A 20673-nucleotide genomic window follows, 5' to 3' on the forward strand; every position below is an offset into this window, starting at 1 on the left:
GTTTAGTGAACTCTGAGGTATAGCAGACCCCCTGACTTGTCTATCTGATTTACTGGGAACCCCTAGCTCCTTGCTCAGAGCTAGTAAGGGCTCAATACATATTACTTGAGTGAATGGTTAGAAGAGTAATGAAATCTTTCCATGGAAGTTGGCGACCCTTCATGCTTGTTCTAGGAAGATGTTCAGATGTCCACCGGTGTCCTCAAAAAGAAGTCGCCACCACTCTTCTTTCCCTCCAGGAACCCCTACTCCTGACTCCTTTATTCATTCATTCATTCATTGGGCGATATTTATTGAGTAGCTCTTCTGAACTAGGCATTGTATCCTGTGCTGGGGAGACAAGCTTTGAGCTCTCCCACCCCATCTCCCTCTTCAAACCCCCTTCTTTCTCCCCGTTGCCACCACACACCCTGCCCAGGACACTTGCCCCTTCCTCGTTCTGCCTTTTATGGAGTGGTCCCATATTTGGGCTTCTTTGACCCTACCAAACCTGTATAGGATTGAGGGATTGAGGGAGGGAGGGAGGGAGGCAGCAGGACTCCCAGTCTCTAGCACCTGCCCTCAGCCCATCCTTCCACCCCACCCCAGGGACTGTCCAAGCCGGCTCCGCCCAGAGTCCCTAGCCACCCAGCCTCCTGGAATGAACCTTGTTGTCTCATCTCAGCCTCTGGGGGCCCTGCCCATGGGCGTCCTGCAGAGCCCACCCGGTGCCTGGCCCCCAGCGCCCTGGCCCCTCGGTGCTGCCTGCGGCGGGAGCTGCCAGCTTTTTGGAATTCCTAATCGCTCCTGGCCCCGGTGATTGGCTGCTCAGCTCTGACCCCACTTGGGCTGCCGCCTGGTTGGATAAAAGGGGAATCTCCTTGGGGCTCCAGAGCATTAGACATCGGAGGGGGCACCTGGGACCAACTTCGTGAAGCGGGGAGCCCGGCGGGGGGGGGGTGGGGGGAGCAAAAGACCTGCGGCCTCAGCCCCTTTCAAAGAGCAGAGAGATGACGGGGAAAGCCGGGGAAGCGCTGAGCAAGCCCAAAGCCGAGACAGTGGCCAAGAGTACCTCGGGGGGCGCCCCGGGCAGGTGCACCGGGTTTGGCATCCAGGAGATCCTGGGCTTGAACAAGGAGCCCCCCAGCTCCCACCCGCGGGCTGCCCTCGACGGTCTGGCCCCCGGGCACTTGCTGGCTGCGCGCTCCGTGCTCAGTCCCGCAGGAGTGGGCGGCATGGGGCTACTGGGGCCCGGGGGGCTCCCCGGTTTCTATGCACAGCCCACCTTCCTGGAAGTGCTGTCCGACCCGCAGAGCGTCCACTTGCAGCCGCTGGGCAGAGCGTCGGGGCCGCTGGACACCAGCCAGACGGCCAGCTCGGGTAGGTGAGGGCGAGGCTGTGTGGCTGCCTGACTGGGGTGAGAGCCGGGAACCCCACGCCGTCGACTCTCGCTTGCACCGCAAGGCCTCCTCCGGGCGCAAAAGTTCGTGCCAGGCCGAGCGGTCGCAGCGCGGGCCTGGAGCCGGCGCGCCCGGGGCGGGGGCTCGGAGGATGCTCCCGGCTGCGGCCGCGTTTTGGCCTCCGTGTTTCCGGCGGCCGAGCTGTGCTCCGGTCCCCGCGTCGGGCCCGGCTCTGCCGCGGCGCCTGATTGGGGCCCCACTGGAAACAAGGCTTAGGGTGTCGGAGCGCGTGGGGCAGTCGGGGGTCCCCTTCCATTGCTCCACTTCGGCCCCGACCTCTCGGAGGACCCGCGCTTCTAGAGCCCGATTCCGTTCCGGGCGTTGGCGGCCCGGGAAGCAGGTGCCAGCTTCGGGCCCCGGCCCTGGTGTCCAAAGTTGTCTTTTCATTCCTCCTTTCCTCCGTTCCAAGCCTCCCGCATTGGTCAGCTGGGTTTTAATTTTCTCCTCACGAGCTTAGACAACCCGGCCACCGCGGCGGCCCAAGGGGTCGCAATCCGAGATGCCACCTAAGCGGCACAATATGTCGGATCCCGGCGCCTCGCGGGCTCGGGACCCCTGGACGACCCTGCCGCGCCCTCGGCGGGCAGTTTTCCCGGCCGCACGTCTCCGCCAGCTCGGCCCTCCGGCTCTGGTTCGCGCTCTGCGATTTCCCCGATTTTTCGCTCTCGTTTAATTAATTTATTTTTATTTGGAGGGGCAACGAAAAGTGGTGCGTCGCAGTCTCTCCAGTCCTGAGGGGGGGGCGCATGGTGCGGGCACTGGAAAGGGGGTTGTGCCCGGGAGCCCCCAGCCCTTCCCGGAGTCCAGCTCTCCGCGCCCAGGCTCCGCTCCTGGGGGCCACCTTCTGAACCCCGGTGCCACGGCTGCTAGTGCAGGGCAGGGCGCCGAGCCCGGGGCACCGCCGGGGGGCCCTGCGACCCGCGGAGGCTGTCGCGCTCCCCTGCTGTCCCTGCCCAGGCGTGTCTGGGCCTTTGCTTCTCAGAACGAAACAGAACGGAATGTGTTCACGACCTCCGGATTGCGGCGCCGGCGTGGGCAGAAACAGCCGCGGCTTAGGGATGGGGTAGACCTCGCGGAGGGCTCTCCGGGGAGACGGAGCAGGCCCGGCTGCTCCCGGAGGCCGCCGGGGGTGGGGCCCCCGCGGGTTTCGGGAGCCTGACGCGCCCGGGTGCTGCGGAGCGCGTCCCCCATTCTGCCGCACGTGCCTCCGCCCGCTTTTCAGATTCTGAAGATGTTTCCTCCAGCGACCGAAAAATGTCCAAATCGGCTTTAAACCAGACCAAGAAACGGAAGAAGCGGCGACACAGGTAAGGCCCCTGCAGCGTTTTCTGTCACCTTCCTGCTCACCTATCCCCTGCCGTCGTCCCCTGTTCGGGGGTAGGGTCGCTCGGACCCTAATTTCGCCGGCTCTAGATCTGAGGTCCGCTGCTGTGCCAGGACGGGGAGACCGGACGTTGTTTGGGGACATCCGCTCGGGGCCCTGCCGTCCGGCCGTGCCGGGTGAGGATCTTGATCGGCCGCCGGGGAAGCGGCACCGTTTCAGGCTTTCTCCTGCTTCTCTGGGAGAAAGGAAAGCCCCCAACTAGGGCTAAACCCGAGCCAGAGAGGAGCTGACGGCCCCCAGGTGCCAGCCCTGCATCGGCACATTCGGAGAGCCATGCACACCTCCGGGCGGGCAGATCGGCTCTCCCCTCCCGCCGGAGCCGGTTCCTCTGCCCTCTGCCCCGGCCCCTATTCCTCTCCCGCCGTCCCTGTCAGCGCCGCCAACCCCCTATCTTTCTGCGCCCACCGTTCGCAAAATCTCGAGCGTGATATCCGCATGGATGGCAAATTTTCCTTTGGCTTCTGCTCCTCTGTGATCCGTAAGCCTCAGTTTCCTTGTCTGTAAAATGCGGAGGGAGGAGTGCGTGCCCTCAAGGACCCCGCAAGCCCTCGCTGGAGTGGAGTGGGCTGCCTTGGAGGATACAGACTAAAGAGTGAGGGTTTTTTTGTTTTTGTTTTTCTTTAAGTATTTTAAAAATAGACATTACTTGCACAAAGTTAAAATACAGTAGGTGCTGAAAGGTATATCCTGAAAAGTAATTCCCCACCCCAGACCCGCATTCCCTTCCGCAGTTGCACCACCGCTACAAATTCCTTGTGCAAATGTATGAGGAGGTTTTCAACAAATAAAGGAGTGAGAACCAAAAATCGACCTGACTTCCTGCGGGTGCTGCTTGCCCCTGCGCTTACCCCGGCTCTGTTTTCCCAGATCTCTCTCCGCCCCAGTGCGGATGGAGCGCCCGCGGGGTTCCCGATCGCTGGGTGGACGTTTCCCCCTGCGGTGCTCTCCACCCCATCCTCTTCTCCCCAATCTGTTCTCAGCCTCTTTGCACCCTTTCTCTGGGTGCTTTTCTGCGTTCCTCTCTTCCTTCACCCCCGGAAATGACTCCCACGTTTTAAAAAGGCTCTTCCTCACCTCTCAGGCCCCAACAGGTTCTGGCTTGAATGGGGGTGAACTTTGACTTGGTTTCTTGGTGACCTCGGTTTGTTCCCTTCAGGCGGCTGCTTGTTTTTGTTTTGTTTGTTTTGTTTAATTGTAAACGGAAACGTTGTTTTTAGTCCTGATCCTGGGTCACTTTTTACATTCATCCGTCCAGCAAATATTCATTAAAACACTTCCGATGCATCCATATCATGCTGGTGGCAGGGTGGGGGTAATCCTGTCAGCCTCTGGAGCCTGGACAGGGACCTCCAGCAGGGACAGGGACCCGGAGGGCAGGTTGGAGTCCGGCTGACCGGCTTCTGTGCTGCTGGCCGAATAGGGGTGGGGGAGGGATTCCCACAGCCAGGAGAGCCCCGGACAAAGCACCCCCAGGAGCAGTGTTTCTGCATGGGGACATCTCCTTGTGCGGCGCTTGGAGCTGACTGACCCACGGCCGAAAGTCCATGCTTAAGTTTTCTAACCCTCTATCCTCACCTGATACCGTCTCCACCAGGGAAAATTTGGGTGCTCTGGAGGGTTCCCAGGGAGACAGGACAACAGCCCTAGGTTTCGGGCTGTTTCTGGTACACGAAGGGAACAGATTATTGGAGAGAGGAGAATGGCTGGTGCAATTTTTAATTAGTAAAAAATGTGTTTTACTGAGTGTCTCTCACTTGGGGAGTTCAGGTAAGAGACCCTGGAATATGGTGATGAGAGGCGAGCATCTCTTGATCACCCAGAAACACAAGGGGCTTAGCAGGGGTTAGAGAGGGGAGTGGGGATGAAGCAGCAGCCTTGGGAGTCTCTCAGATTTTGCTCTTCCCTTTTCCTGCAAGGCTCAGCTCTGGTAGACTGGTTACAATGGGAAACTGAAGGGTCTGGGGTTCTGCGTAAAGCCAGGAGCAGGGGTTGGGTCACGTTGTGCGGGGCGCAGGGAGACTTCCCTGGAGGGCACATCAGCATAAACTTGTGGATTAGCGCTGAGGCGGGAATGAGGGGAAGTTTGGGGGATTTGAGGCATTGTTTCATTTTGTTGCTTTCTTAATTCCTTTCTTTTTTGTTTTGTTTTTTTTTTTTGTCTGTTTTTTTGTTTTGGGTTTTTTTTTGTTTTTTGTTTTTTGTTTGTTTGTTTGTTTTTAATGAGAGCTCTCCCAAGCAGAGGCTGGCACTTGAATGGTTCTGAATGACCTGCCATCACCTTTCCTCTTTGGCTTTGGCCACGCCCCAATAGCTGTGTGCCTCAGTTTTCCTAGTTTTGAAAAAGACTTGCATGTTTTGGTTGTTTATTTTGACTGTCTGTTCAGGGACCCTTCAGTAAGTGGCAGGAGAGGAATAGAAAGCAGCAGATCTTCAAAATTCTGAAGAATTAACTTTCTGTATACATAAGCATTCTGTTCCCCCCAAGAGGATAGGAGAAACAATTTAGAATCAAACCAGTCATTTTCTATAAAGAGCAGAATGTTTCTTTCTCCCACATCCCCCGCATCATCCTCCAAGACGTTAAAGCCAACACCAGCACGAGGAGGATACGGGGCTGATATTTGTACTTTTTCCTTGTGTTGGGTGAGGCGAGGGCAGCAGCGAGGGATTTTAAACCACACACACCCCCATGCTGGTTCCAGGGTCCAAATCCCAGAGGCTCAAGCAGGGAATGTACCATTGTACAAGTGGAGTCTGTGAAAAAATCTGGACTATATTGCTCCCCAGCTTGTTGATGAGGGTGCAGGATAAAGGTCACCTAGAACCTGGTGAAATTCAGGTCTGAAAAAAGAATTTGTGTCTGTAAGTAGGTGTGTAGTGTATTTATTCAAGAAAGGGGGATATGAACCCCTTGGAGGTATAAAACTGTATGTACTGGAGCATATCCATTTGCTAGGGTGAGAGGATGTGGCTTTTACTGGATTCTTAAAGCAGTTTATGACTCAAAATAGGTCAATGTGAACCGCTCTGTGGGCGCTGGGGGAGTGTGTGGGAAGGCACTCTCGGGATGACCTGAATGAAACTCCCTTGAATGGGGCTCCCGCTGGGTGAGTGGCTGAGCCTGTGTGTGGGATGGCAGGGAGGTGGCCCTTGCCTTCTGAGCCCAGGAAGGGACAGAGCACCCCCTTTCCCATCTCCCTGCCCCCAAGACTCCGCGGGTGGCTCCTTAGAGCCTTTAGGTCTGGGCAGGTGAGGAGGGCGGGCGTGCTGAGGTAGGGTGAGGGGCTGGTAGAATCAGTTAGTTCTCTGCTGTACAGACGCTGGGGCTGGGGCGGCTGCTGCATTTGACCTTCTGGTGAATCTTTGAACTCTGAGTACAGTTTAAAAGATCAGCTCTCCTGTCTGTGAGAGGAGCCCAGGAAGCTGGTCCCAATGAGGCTGAGGCACTTATTTACCTGGTGAGCCCTCCACGCTGTGCCTGGAAGAAGAGGGGCGTTCTGCAGTTTTCTAAAATTTGTGTCTTAACACCCTTTCCCCCCAAGCACTTCCAGGAAGGTTCCCAGTATAACATGTCACTGAGGGCTGAAATAATACTCCTCACCACCAGAAGGGTAGTGTGGGCCCTCAGACTTGAATGAAGAAGAGTCCAGAGGATGGGGGTGGGGGGGCAGGCGGGGAGCGAGGTTGCATCCGATTGTGCCGGCCAAGCCTGGGTTTGGGGTCTGTCCAGGAGCCATGGGGGAAGGCCATTCTGTCCACTCTGGGACAGCTTTTTCCATTTTGGGGGTCCTGACTGACTTTTTTTGCTCCCCTCAGGACAATCTTTACCTCCTACCAGCTAGAGGAGCTGGAGAAGGCATTCAATGAGGCCCACTACCCAGACGTCTATGCCCGGGAGATGTTGGCCATGAAAACGGAGCTCCCCGAAGACAGGATACAGGTAACAGCTCTGAGACCCTCTCTCACACTTTCCTTACCCTCAGGGACATTGACTGCCCCAGGCTCCCAGACACCCATGTCCCAACCCGCAGCAGAGTGTGTGCTTGCCTGTAATCATGTCCTCATGCACAACAGTTCATTTAAGCAAGCAGGTGTTTGCTGAATGCCTACCATGTGAGATGGGCACTGCTGGGGGAACAAGAGACTTAGCAGAGGAGGCGAGGCCTGCTGCTGCACTGTGGGCTTCCTGAGGAGTATGTGAGACAAACCATGCACCTGGAGGTGGCCCCAGGCCTCTCTGGGTGCCTGGGGCTGGGGGAGCATCTGTCTCCCTTCCTTCCACTGCTTCCCCATGAAGAAGAGGTTGCCCCCTCCCTTCCTATCTACTCCCCACCACCTCCATCTACCTGAGCCTCCTTCCTCCTCACAACCCAACAGCTGGCCTTGCCCAGGGCTCTGGCTCCTTGACTTCTCCCAGATCTGGCCCACAATGTGCTCATTAAGCCCCTCCCCCTCGCTGGAGAGTTTTGTGGCGGAACCAGCCCTGACCTGGACTGGGCTGTCCTCAGCTCTGCTGGGCGCCCAGCCTCCTTTCATCAGTGGCAGGATCCTCCCAAGTCCAGGACGCCCCTAGCTGGGCAGGAGTGGGCTGCTTAATCATTTCTTCGGGAGGAGATGAAGTCTGATGATTCTCCAGACAGGGCCTCCAAGAGCAGGAAGAAGTGATGCGGTGGAGGAACACTTCCAGAAGCTTTGGGGTTGCCTTAGTTGGATCAAGACCTTTAATCAAAGCTGCTCCTATCGGGACACCTGAGTGGCCCGGAGTAGTTGACTGCCCAGGCTGGAAAAGGGCGGAGAGGGTCCCGACTTCCTGAAACCCCTTCTGCTCCGAATCTCCTCCTCCTTTGTGTCTCCACGTGTGATGTGAGTTGGTGGGGGGGGTAGGGGACAAGTCCAGAGGAACCAAGTAAGGTGTGTAGGTTCCTTGCGCTCCCTCACTGGAGAACCAGAGAATGGGAAACGAGGCTTGAGCTGCTTTTCCAGAAGAGCCTGCCTCTCCGCTGGAAGTCTATGGGGAATTTCAGCCAATGGCTTTAGACAGTGACACTAACAATAAGCTCAATTATTCATAAGCAGATTATCTGTTTGGCGCATTATCCGTGGTGGCCTGGATCCATCATCCCCCAGCCCCCCGCAACTGAGTTCCAGTGGGAAAAGGCTGGGTGTTGCTTCTGGATCTTGTGTGTGTGTGTTTGTGTGTGTGTGTGTGTGTGTGTGTGTGTGGTCATGACGAGCAGCGGGGGTGGGGTGAGGCTGCCCGATTTCCCCGCTGGTTGGTCCCACATTTGCGCTACTGACCAGCAGGAAAGAACAGCTTGTCTCTTGCGGTGGCTTGTCCTGAAATCCCTTTGGCTGTGGTGGTGGTGGTGGGTGGGAGTGTCTGAAAGATCTGGGGAAGCTCGCCCTCGGCTGTCACTGCATTGCTGTAAATGCCCAGCCGTCAGACTGTAGGCTTTTTAAAATTGCCGGGGGCATTGTCTACAGGGTGGTGTCTGAAGCCACCAGAACCAGCATGGAGGAGCCAAGAGTGTGGAGTACATTGATTCCCTGGATTGTGAGGACTGGCTGTGGAATTTGTGGTCATGGGAGAACCAAGGCAAGGATCTCTCCAACTCCTCCAGCACCGCCTGGTTCTTTGGCTAAATGATGCCCCCAGAAGGTGTTTGTGAGTTGTCAAATAGCTGTGCCCCCAACTGTTTTACCAAGTGGCCTGGGAAAGGTCTTAACATCTATTGGTGGCAGTCACAGCTCTATCCCACAGAGCAGTTCCCATGTGCCCAGTGTTCTAACCATGGGACATGCACAGGAGAGGCAGGGTGGTGCAGCGGTTAGGGACACCAACTCCGGAGCCAGACTGTCCTGGCCTCACCAGTTACCAGCTGAGTGACTGTGGACAAGTTACTTCACCAGCCCGAGCTTCCCATTGCTCATCTGTAAAATGGGGATGACAGTGGCAGCTGCAGGTGTGATGAGCCATGTGTGTGGTGTGTTCCAGTGGGTCCGGCATGGGCCCAGCTCACTTGGTTTGAGCTCTGATCTCATTAAATCCTGGCGACAGCCTGTGGGGGAGAGAACATTAGCCTCCTTTTATAACTGAGGAAAGTGAGGCCCAGCAACTGCCCAAGGCCAAGCAACTAGTAAGTGGGGGGACACAGGGACCCACCTAAGGTCCATTTAGGCTGCACCTAAAGCCCACTCATTCACTGCCTGCCTCTTGGGTTTGAAGCCTTTGCTTTGACTTGAAGCCGGAGGAACAGAGATGATTTGATGTCAGGTGGGAGGCCTGTATCAAATCTTCTTTTTTTAAAAAAAAAACCCGATATTTATTGAGTACTAGGTACTGTTCTAAAAACCCCCAAAACTCACTCATAAAAAAATTATTTTTTGAATGGGCAAATTCAGGTACATGGGTTCAAAAGGGTGAAACATGAGTCACCCTTGCCACTGTCCACCAGCAGTCCCTCCAGGGGCTACCAGTTTCCTTTGGTTCCTTCCAGAGATAGTTTATGTATATTCTTTTTAAAAAAAAATTTTTTTACTGGAGTATAATTGCTTTACAATGTTGTGTTAGTTTCTGTATTCTATTCCCAAAGAATCCTCAGAATGCCCGATGGACTAGGTACTATTACTATTCCCACTTTACAGGTGGGGAACCTGAGGCCCAGAGTTCAGACCTGAGTCCCTTTAGACTCTAGAACACTTACTTCACTACACTGCCACCCTTCCTCCTCATTTCCTCTCAGCATGTTGGTTCAGTGGAACCAGTGCATCTAAGGATGGACCCTACCACTCAGAGCCAGTCCCCTCCCCTCCCCCAGCTTTCAGGCCTCTGTCTATGTGTTGAGGCTTAAGGGGAAGGGCAGTCATTAGAGGCTCCAAGTCTGAAGTTAGACATTCTCAGGTGGAATGGAAGGGTTATTGGACTGGATATCCAGTCAGGGACCCAGATCTTAGTTCTGGCTCTGACACCCACCAGGCCTGGCAGAGGCCAAGCCATCTGTAAAGGGAAGAGGAGGCATCCCTCCCAGAGAGCAGCCTCCTCAGAATCGCCTCTCTCACTGGGCCCCTGGGCTGCCATTGGACACACACTTTTGCTGGGTCAACCCAAGTAAGCCCCTGGATGTGTCTGAGACCTACTGTCCAATGTCTAATGAGAACACAGTGTAGATGTGAAAAGTCAGACACACCTACTTCTAATCTTTGTTTCACGGCCAGCAAATCAAACTCTGAGCCTCAGATTACTCATTTGTGAACTAATAATAACAAAAATTATCTAAAATAATTTAACAAAAGTATTGTTATTGGCATTATTAGTACATAGCATTGTCCCAGATAGTAAGTGCTTTCCATGCCCTTTTTCATTACATCCTCACAAAAGCTGGATGAGTTAGATGCTATTCTTATCCCCATTTTCTGGATGAGGAAACTGAAGGGCTGAGAGGTGAAGTAAGTGGTGGACTGGGATTCAAACCCGGTACTCAAGTACTATCTCGGGAGAGCAAATGAGGGAAACGGGAGCACCCATCTACAGAAACTGGAATAATTAATGCGAATTGCAGTGATGAGGGACCAGCTGCCTCAGTAGTGGCGATTCCCTCTGCCTTTGTGCTTTGAGGGCAAGCACTTCCTCCCTCTACATCTCTCTGGGTTGGAGTGTAAAGGGATAAGGTGCATTGCTGGGGGAAGAAGGGATTTCCACTCTTCATATCAGACTCAGACACGAAGTCCTTTTTGTGTCTCTGAGAAATGCTAGGGTATGGCATTCTGGAAGCCCCTGCCGGACGTCAGCCCTGGGGAAGAGAAAATGGATTCCCAGATTGACTTTATTTCCTCTGTGTGGTCACTCATTCTCAGAGTTGTAAGATAGGAGAATATTAAGATATTCACTTATGTGTTTACTGTATTTTTTCTGACAAGAGTTGTATTTATTTAAAATGCCTCCATTGCAGAGATATGGATGCGCAAAGTGAACAGAGACATGTCACCTCCACTCTTAGCAGCCTGGTGTGTTTGGAAGGATGAGATTTGGACTCTCTGACTAGCACTGTTCCATTCTGCCTCTTTTAAAGTGGTCCCCTCCCAAGGGTAGGGAACAAAGTTTTAGGGGATTATATTCCAGAAGTTAGAAGATAGCTGCCTGGATGGGAAAGGGTTTCCGTGTGTCTCAGCCCGGGACGTTTATTAGATCACAGGGCAGCTTTTTAAAATTACCCGTGCCAGCCCCCCACACCTAGCAATGCTAGGTTTGGTTTGATGTGGAGCCTGGAAGTTTTTAAAGCTCTCCAGGTGATTGTGTGTAGCCAGTGTAAAAATGCTGGGTCAGAGGCTCAGGAAAAGAGTTTCTGTGTTTTCAGTGAGTTAATATCAGTGGAAGAAAGTGGAGTATTGGGTAACCTGGTGGGATGACCTGTCCAGAGGTTCAGGGAAGGATGCTGCATGGGGCTGCCAGGAAACATGGGCAGAGCTGCCCCTAGTGGACATCAGAGGCTACAGCAAGGCCAGGCTTCTTTGGGCCTGAAGCTGGGACTGGAAAGGGTGTGCTGAAATATGCTGTCAGAAGTGCTGAGTGGATGTGGAGTGTGAGGTCGTTAAATCACGCCAGCAATGAGCCCAGATTAATCAGCTTCCAGTCAGAGGAGAGGAGAGAAGCTAAGTGAATATGATGGAAAGTGCCACATGGCCAAAAAAGCCGGGCCCAATGGCCTGGGGCAAGATTGGAGGGCAGGGCCTGGGGTAGCCAAGGGGCCAGAAGGTGCAGAGCATCTATCATGCAAGATGTCTCCTTTAGTGGGGCGATCCTGGAGGGACTGCAGAGGGAAGGAGGCCTGGGCACATAGTCCTGTGGGGATACAAGGCTGGGAACTTGTGAATACAAGAGAAGCCCTGGTTACCCACAAAGGGAGAAAGACAGCTGACAATGTTGCCTGCCGGCTCGATGGGTGCCCTGCGGCAGAAGAGCATCCATTTGGCAAGAAGCCCTTTCCTGGGTCCAGTCCATCCTTGGAGGCACGAGCTCTTGGGACCCTCTCTGCCAGGTGTGGAGGCACCTGGCAGACCAGCTGTCGACAGCCAGAGGCCTCCTGTCTGGGCTCTCTGAGTGCTGCTGGGCACCACCTGTGAAGGGAAGTGTACCAGGAAACCCAGGCTCTTTCCTGAGCTAGAAGATCTTCCCCCTCTCCTTTCCCTGGGACTACCAAGTTGGTGACCCTTGATGTCCCTTGTAGGCCGCTTCTCAGGCACTTGGAGGCCCTGAAGTGGAAGGCAGGGCTCTGGTCCTTGCTGGGGCCTGCACGCAGGCTCTCCTGAAGAGTTCCAGACCCGACTTCCTTGAGAGTGGAGCAGTGTCTTCCAGAAAGTGCGCAGTCAGGAAAGTGAGAGAGAGATTGAAGGAATATTGTGGGCTTGCCAGAACCAAGAGACCAAGCAGGAAAGGGGGCCTAAATGCTGAAAAAACATGTCAAAGGTGGGAGATGGGAGGACCCGGCCTTATGGGGAAAGTGTCACCGAGCATTTGCTTGAAAGCAAATCCTCATCTCGTAGCACATTTGTCCCCAGAATTCGCCCAGCATCAGGCCAACGTTTTTCAGTTCTTACAACATGCCAGGCATTTCCCATGCACTATTCTGTTGAATTTTTACAACAAACCTGCAAGGAAGTGGTATCATAGGGCAGAGGAAGAATCGGAAGCTCAGAAAGGTTAAGAAATGCACCCAAAGTCACAAAGGCAGTTGGAGATAGAGCAGGGATCTCCAACCTAAGTCTTCTAGCTCCTGATCATAGCCAACTGCATGGATGGTCTCTTGCATTTGAGCCTCAAGGGTCTGGGAAACATTAGAAATGCGGGAGAGTTGCAGGGGCATCTGTTTGGCCCCTAGAGGGGAAACTCGAGGCTATCTGTATTAAAATCTTACAGCCTGAAGGTTAGCTCTGTCCCCCCATCACACCTCCTGGAGTTGTTACTGTTGTTATTGTTATTATTTGTCAGTCCAGCCTTGCTGCAGAGCACGTGGAGGGGGCCAGAAGGGCAGGTAATGCCATTGATTAAGCTGACCCCTGCACGACTCCCACTGACTTTCTGTGCCTCCACTGAAATAATAATTAGTTTTTATTGAGCACCTTCTGTGTGACAAACACTGATTTTAGGCACTTTCACTTATTTCATTAATTCCTGAAACAACCCAGAAAAGTAGGTATTCTTTTTTTTTTTTTTTGTATTCTTATTTTATGCTTGAAGGGACTGAGACTGAGAGAGAGCAAGTAACTTGCCCAGGATCACACAGCAATTTTTGTCACAGTTGGGAATTCCAGTTCAGGACTGGCTGCTTTCAGTGCTTCTTGCAAATGTTTAAGTTCTGCACACATGCTGGTTGCTTCCAGGAAGGGAAGAGAAAGGCAAATATGAAGAGTGGTTAGGGTTAATTCTAATTCCTTGTCCTCTTGCCTCCAAGGCACCAATGCCACAGCTTCCCTGCCAGCTGTCCTACAAAGAAATTGTTTTGGCTGTCCAGGTTTCCTCCATAAACTGGAGCAGCATCTGTTCTTCAAAGAGCCAGGCATTCCAGGAGCCCATAACCAAGGGTCTGGATGACTCCTGGTTTGAGCGACCAGCTGGCACCAACTCCCCTTGGAGCATCTGTGGGCAAAGTCTGATCTGCAGACCAGTTATTCATTTGTCCAAATTAGGAGACTGAGGAAAACGGTTCTGTTTACAGGCCCCGGAGATGATCTGAATCCCAAGTCTGCACCCCCTTCTTCAGTGTTCCAAGAAAGATGCTGTTTCCATCTGAGAGCCCTGCCCCCCTCTCAAGCTCATGGAATCCTGGGGAAGCCAGGGCAATGCACCTTTCCAGGCATCCACACTTGGGGGGGCGGGGGGAGCGGGAGTGGGTAGTGAGCATCTCTGCTTTTGTTTACTCCACAATCCCTTCTCCAGAATACCTGATTCTATTTATTTTTATTTATTTATTTTTTTGCTGTGCCATGCAGTATGTGGGATCTTAGTTCCCCGATCAGGGCTCGAACCCTCGCCCCCTGCATTGGGAGCTCGGAGTCTTAACCACTGGACCGCCAGGGAAGTCCCCAGAATACCTGACTCTAAACCGTACTGAAAAGAGACACTTCTTTCATCAGTTTGTCAACAGAACTCATTCTTGGCAAAAACCAGATCTGACCTCATGCTGTTTATTTGTCCCTTATGAATATGTGTATGTTTTGCTGCAGAAATCAAAGCTGGTTTGACTATGGGGTACTGCTGCTGCTGCAGGATGTTACATAACATGTAGTATATGCATCACATATTTTTTCTAAAATCCAAAACATTCTGGAGTCTGGTCCCAATGGGTTCCAGTTAAGGGCTTGTGGCCTTGTTGTTTTGTAATGCACCATATTTAATATTTAAGCAGGAAGGTCATCTGCCCAGGAGGTAGATGGCTTACTTAGATTCATAAAGATAACCTTCCCAACCCTCTGTGGTCAGACTTGGAATTCCACCTTGGAATTCCATCGCCAAGGGGTTCATTCTTTGCTGTCTTCTCTGTGAGGTGGATGAAACCAGAAGTCACTTACACCTTTCTGTGGCTTAGTCCTTTTAGATTTTTCCTCTGTGCAAAAAAGCTTGAGACGAGTACTTGTAGAGGACGACTAAGTGCTAATGGGAAGGAAGATAGAACAGGACAGAGGTCTCAGACAAACTTCAGGCTTTGGGTAGGGCAGAGGGCCTGCGGGACAGGCAGGGCCGCAGGGGAGAGATCTAAACACATCGCAGAGCCAGGCTAGGTCGATGGCCGAGTTAGCCCGAACTCGCATGGCGCACCGCTTTCCGCTCTTCAGTGCACGGAGCGCAGCCATCTAGTAGCCTTCAAATTACATAAACCCTTTCCTTGGCCCAGGTTCACTGAGTGAGGTCTGGGTCCAGACCAGAGGGAGGCCTTGCATTAGCTCCGCAGCTCTCCAGCAGGGACGGCAGGTGCCAAACCCGGTGGTGGCAACGGTGCGGCTCACCGGAGGCGGCGCCGCCCAGGGAGGGACGAGCGATCATTTTCTAACAGCGCGGGCGCGGGTCAGTGTGAGGATGGAGAGGCCCGGGGTGTCTGAGGCCGCATCTCTCCCATTTTTAGAGGTTCCCAGTTATTTACAAATGAAGAAATGCCAAAACAGGTTACACACATTTGGGTCAACTTAAAGATGTGCGAGGACCGTGCGGTCTGGAAGCAGCCCCACAGAACGTCTGTGACCGCGGGGCTCTGGGAGCCTTGGGGGTGCGGCCGGGGTGCCCCCTGCTGGATGTGGCCGGCCGCTCTCCACCGCAGACTCCGGGCTGTCGGGAGCTGCCAGGGAGCTCACTCCGCCACCTGGCGGCGGCGGCGGGAACCGCAGGGGCGCGCGGACTCCGAGCCCCCGCCGAGGCCTCCCCGAGCGAGACCGAGGCAGCAAAGGGTTAAGCTGTCAGCGGCGCGATGTTAAACAGGTGTCAAAGGCTCCCCATATATCTGCAGATTGAAATCAAATTCTTTGCCGTATAAAAAGATAAATTACCCAGGCGCTGCCGCGCGTCCCACTCATCACGCCAGCGCCAGACGGCAAGCAATTTTTTTTTTTTTAATGTGCTAACGACCTAATCAAGCAATCAAGTCGGAGAAGATTGCAGAGTGACCGGGGCAGCCATCTGCCGGCGAGCCCCGCATTCATTTCCCGCGCCCCCGCGTGGGGAGGGGGCCGGGGAGGGAGCTGCCGTGGGGGAAGAGGGGAAAAAATTCTAAACAAATTAACACCCAATTTTCCCCGTCTAATTAGTTAAATGAGAAGTGTTTGGGGTCCCCCGGGGAGGGGGAGCGGCTCGCGGCGCGGCTCGCTCTGCCTCCCCAGCATTAATTAGTGCAGGTCAATGCTGCGGCTCCCGAGAGAGCAGCCGCTTTAATTTCCCGTGATATTTCAGTGCTTGAGGCCCATCGATTCAAACGGAAATTAACTTATTTTTCAATCAGCCCAGGGCTGCCCCTGGGGGTGACTCTTCTTTTGCCGCCTCCTGAATAGAGCTGGAGCAATTTTTCATCAAAAGCTGAAACCTCCGCCGCCGGGGGCGGGGGAGGGGGCCCGGAGGGAAGGGCGGGGACCTGGCCGAGGTGAGGGAATGGAAATCACCCAGGAAACTAATAGATTTTCCCCGAACCCGCCTCTGCCCTCCCCCCATCCCCCCACTTCCCGGGGCGCTTGGATGACTCGCCGCCCCCGGGGTCAGGGCCTGGAGGGGCTGTGAGGGGACCAGAGGGGGCTGGCGGGCCTGAGGTCCTTCCAGAGACCCCCGGTCTGCCGTGGGCCTCTCACCTGCTTGAGGGACAGTGCAGCTGTCCCTGGCTCTGGCTCCTGTCATCTGGCGGAAGCGTCAGGAAAAATGCTTGGGGGGACCAAGAAATTCCCCCCTCCTCCATGCATGAAAGGGACCCTGGGATCTCCTCCAAAAACCAGGCTGGACTGTTGCTGATACCCCCAGCCCACCCCATGCTCTTTCAGACCCTGCACCAGTCAGCTTTGGGGCCAGAGAAGCATCCCCTAGAGTGTCTCCCACCGCACTCTCCTAGGTCCCTACCTTCACGTGCTCCTCACACCAGAAGAATTTTGTCTTCCTTCCCTGACTGAAGGATGGCTGCCCAGCTCCCCCAAATGTCATTCAGAGTTAGGTCCAAAATTGTGCACAGTGGGTGAATGGAGGACACCATGGCGGGGCAGGACTTGGCCAGGACAGGGCAGAGAAGGGAGGCTGACTCAGGCCTCTTGGGAGTGTCCCCTGCCGTGCTTTGCAGCTGTTCCCAGGCTTCCTGACACCTGGATGAAAAGCCCTGTGCTGCCTGAGTCCACATTGACCTCGCCTGCCGGGACTGCTCTGGCCTCTGCCGTTCGGGTGGAGAAAGAGCCCTGAACCAAAGGCACTGGAAAGGACTTTGTCCTCTGCGAGTCAGAAAAGGGATTCTGTTTGTATGCTGGAGGTGTGAATACTTGCAAGAGAGCTATGAGGGTCGGGCTTCTCGGCTGCAAACTGAGGACCACATGGGGAACTGCCCATCTGCTAGACCCTGTCCAGGAGGTGTCCGTACTCCATCACCTTAAACTGCTTTGATTTAAAAAAAAAAAAATTTTGCCCATCATATTCTCACAGGACTTGTATCTCATTCTGGACACCCTGAGCCTGGAGGAACCCCAGGGGTACTTCGGGGTAGGTGAGCTTAAATAAGGATGCCCTGCTGTAGAAAGCGAAGTCACAGGGGAATGGGGCCGTTGGCAGTCAAAGAGGCGGGTCCGTTAACTCCAAGCAGACACAGCGGGGTAGTGGCCTGGCCTCTGCCTGGTGGAGGACGCCCCTGACCTGTTCGTCTGCACTTACAGGTCTGGTTCCAGAACCGAAGAGCCAAGTGGAGGAAGCGGGAGAAGTGCTGGGGCCGGAGCAGCGTCATGGCGGAGTATGGGCTGTACGGGGCCATGGTGCGCCACTCCATCCCCCTGCCGGAGTCCATCCTCAAGTCCGCCAAAGATGGCATCATGGACTCCTGCGCCCCGTGGCTGCTGGGTAAGAGCCTGCACTCTCCCTGGGGCCCGGCCCCCGTGGTGAGGGGAGCGGGCTCCCTGGAGGAGGGGACAGAGCCCTGGAGCAGGGACGCCTGGCCACAACAGCCTGGCAGGAGAGAGGCCCTCCAAAGCCGGTCTCCCGGGCTCCCTTGGGGGGCTCAGAGGGCAGGCTGCACCCAGGGCTTGGTGCCTGTCCCTCGCACCCACCTACTGGGTGCCTAGGACTCTCATCCTGGACGGATGCCCCCTGTGGGTTCTTTTGTCCTGTGAGCAGGGGGTGGCTATTGCCCCAGGGTTGTATCCTCCTCTTCCCTTGGCTGGAGCTGGGGTTGTGGTGAATGAAACAGCCCCTCTTGGGGGTTGAGGGGACCTCTAGTCCCTTTGGCCACCATTCTGGCTTTGCCCAAAGGACTTCTTCCCCCTAAGTCTCTCCACCTGCCATCCTCCCCCATCTGCCATCTGGACCTGTGTCTGACAGCAGCGCCAGCTTATCTTGGAGTTCTGAGATCTGGAATCCCAAAAGGGAGGGCTCGGGGAGCAAGTGCTGTGCTCGGGAAGGGACAGAAAGGACTCCCGGGGGCCAGGTGCCCAGGGACTTGGCTGGGAGAAGCCCTCTGCAGGCCTGGTGCCCCGCTGCTGGTCCGCAGCCCCATCCCCAGCCCCCCTCCCGCTGCCCCGGCCCCGACCCCTGGGACTCGCGTGACTGCGGTGTATGAAAGTAAGGCTTTCTGCTCGTCCTTAATTCTGGCCTCTCTCTATCTTTGCCGTTTTCAGTTCAAGATGGCTTTCCCAGGCGCTTTTCTAAACCCGAATACCAACAATTCTTTTTAGGGATGCACAAAAAGTCGCTGGAGGCGGCAGCCGAGTCGGGGAGGAAGCCCGAGGCGGAGCGTCAGGCCCTGCCCAAGCTCGACAAGATGGAGCCGGAGGAGCGGGGTCCCGACCCCCCGGCCGCCATGTCCCAGGAGGAACTGAGGGAGAACAGCATCGCCGCGCTCCGAGCCAGAGCGCAGGAGCACAGCACCAAAGTGCTGGGGACTGTGTCCGGGCCCGACAGCCTGGCCCGGAACGGCGAGGAGCCGGCGCGGGAGGAGGCCACGGACGAAGACAGGCCAGCGGAGAAGCTGAGTCCGCCGCAGCTCGAGGACATGGCTTAGGTCAAGGGCGCGCAGACCCCGGAGCCCCAGGACTCTGCTCTGCTCGGGGCCTGTGGTGCTGGGAGGTGTTCTCAGAGGCGGGGCCCAGGCCTGGTTTCTGCCGCCCTCCCCCACCCCACAGGCCCTCTGTGACCCCCGGGGGACTTCAGGCACAACTCAGTCCTGGCTGAGGCTTTGGGCCACGCTGCGACATCCCTACCTAGTCCTGACCTGTCCAGCACCCTCCTCCTCCTCCTAACAGACCTGCCTCAGAAGCCTTCTTGCCGCCCCAGACCACCCCCTCAAGCTGCTTTCAACTCAGTCCTTTGGCGGCTCTCCGTGTCCGAATCCACCCCTTACTCTCTGTTCTCTTGCTCAAAAGCGCCCTCCTTCCCAGCGCCGCACCCCCTGTGGATTGTGCTCTGCCCAGACCCAAAGACCGCTGCTGCAAACACACTGCCCGCCACAGCGGCGACAGGGGTGGAGGACCTGCACTCCAGTGCCGGCGTCCTGAGCGCCCCAGCCCCCAGCGAAACTCTGCTCCCCTGCCTGCTCCTTCCTCAGTGTGGATGACGTACTGTCTTGAAGGCGCAGGCACAACCCCTGCCGGCCCCCGGCTCTGGGGCCCAGATTCCAGATTCAACTTGGAAAGTCTCAGCCTGGGCCCCTCGGCCAGCCTCCAAGTTCTGCCCTCCACAGTCAGCCTCAGGAACCCACCCTCCACACCCAGCCGGTCCCACCGTTCCTCCCCACACAGGTGCCAGCGCCGCAGGGGGCAGTGTACCGTACCTGCAGTGAGGCCAGGGTCTGCCTGCAGCCAGGGGGCACCTCTCACAGCTGCTGTGACTCACGGCACCTTTGGGAAGCCAAATCCTCCACCCAGGGCCCCTGGGTGTGTGTTCTGGAGCATCGTGACCGCACACCCCACCCCCACCCCCAGTATGCTGCCTGTGACCCTGACTTGCTGTGCAAGGCATCCTTCCCCTAGAGGTTCTTGCAAATTACTGGTTCGCATGTGCCCTGCCTTGGAGCAACCCAATCCAGCTGTAAAATGAACACATAGGAAACCACAGACCTTGACTCAACTTGATCCAGGCCATTCCTGGAGTGGGCCTGGGGCTATAAATAGCCGTCACAGTTGATCACAAGAAGAGTATGAGAAAAGGCTAGAAGGAGAGCAAGGGAGGAGCCAGTGTTAGACCCAAACTAAGCTACAGGCACACATACATTCCCGCTGGGTGTGAGCCGTGGTGCATGTTCTCTAGAGTCAGACAGTGATGGGGTAGGAATAGGGGACGAGGCTTCTTCCTGTCAGCTGATGGGAGGACCTGTCCATACTGATGGCCTCTCTGCAGCTGCCCCTTCCACCCCCAGGCCAGGCACATGTCCCCCTCACCTCCATAGCATTTTCCTCTACTGTCCCACCCACCCTTGCAGGGGATCCCTTGCAAGAGAAAGGCCTGAGACAGTGAGTTGGGATTTTAATTCCATATCAAAAGTTGATTTCTTCTTCATTCCGTTCATGGACCTTCCCCCCAGTTCTTCCTGTCTTTGTCTCCCGTTGGTTTGAAGTGTTAGATTGTAGCCCCTGGTGTGTAAATAATGTACATAGAATCAGAAGAAAGAAACTTGATATTGAAGTGTTTGAAATATGGAACTGTAATAACTTCTAGGTATTCGAAACCCGTGATTTCTGTGCCATTTTCTGTAAAGATACAAGTAAGAATAAAATTGATGTAAAAACGGCAGAGGAGGGATCCAGGAGTCCTCTGTGGTGAGCATAGCGTGTGTTTGTGTGTATGGGTAGCATAAAAAGTAAATCCATGAAGTCATGTTTAGGTCAAAATTACTAGATTCCTATTTTAAAATTATTCCAACTGTAGAGGCACAGTGGTCTGCCTTTCTCCACTAAGCTGATGTCACTATTTGTCACTGCAATATGGGACCCTCTTCCATTGCAGGCATAACTGAAATATCCCAGCCAGTGAGCCCCTAAGTTATTACCTGTGACTCCTTCCTGCTCCCCACACAACAAATTACATTGACCTTTCCCTCTGGTCCTTACTTATAAACAACCCTAGTTCCTTCGCATCTCAGGTGAAGCCCACAGCCCACCTTGGCCCCCGAGAGTACTGACGCCCTGCCTTTTGTGTAC

General features: G+C 54.9%; 1 protein-coding gene across 1 annotated transcript; it reads left to right on the plus strand.

The window, feature by feature from the left end:
• Positions 1-989: 989 nt before the first annotated feature.
• Positions 990-18539, plus strand: VSX2 (visual system homeobox 2). The gene is made up of 5 exons (XM_059915779.1): positions 990-1359; positions 2662-2746; positions 6640-6763; positions 17203-17383; positions 18214-18539. Exons 1-5 carry the CDS (start codon positions 990-992, stop codon positions 18537-18539), a joined length of 1086 nt encoding a protein of 361 aa, XP_059771762.1.
• The last annotated feature ends 2134 nt before the right edge of the window (positions 18540-20673 follow it).

The sequence above is a fragment of the Balaenoptera ricei genome, chromosome 2 (assembly GCF_028023285.1).
Source record: "Balaenoptera ricei isolate mBalRic1 chromosome 2, mBalRic1.hap2, whole genome shotgun sequence".
Classification (NCBI taxonomy): Eukaryota; Metazoa; Chordata; class Mammalia; order Artiodactyla; family Balaenopteridae; genus Balaenoptera; species Balaenoptera ricei.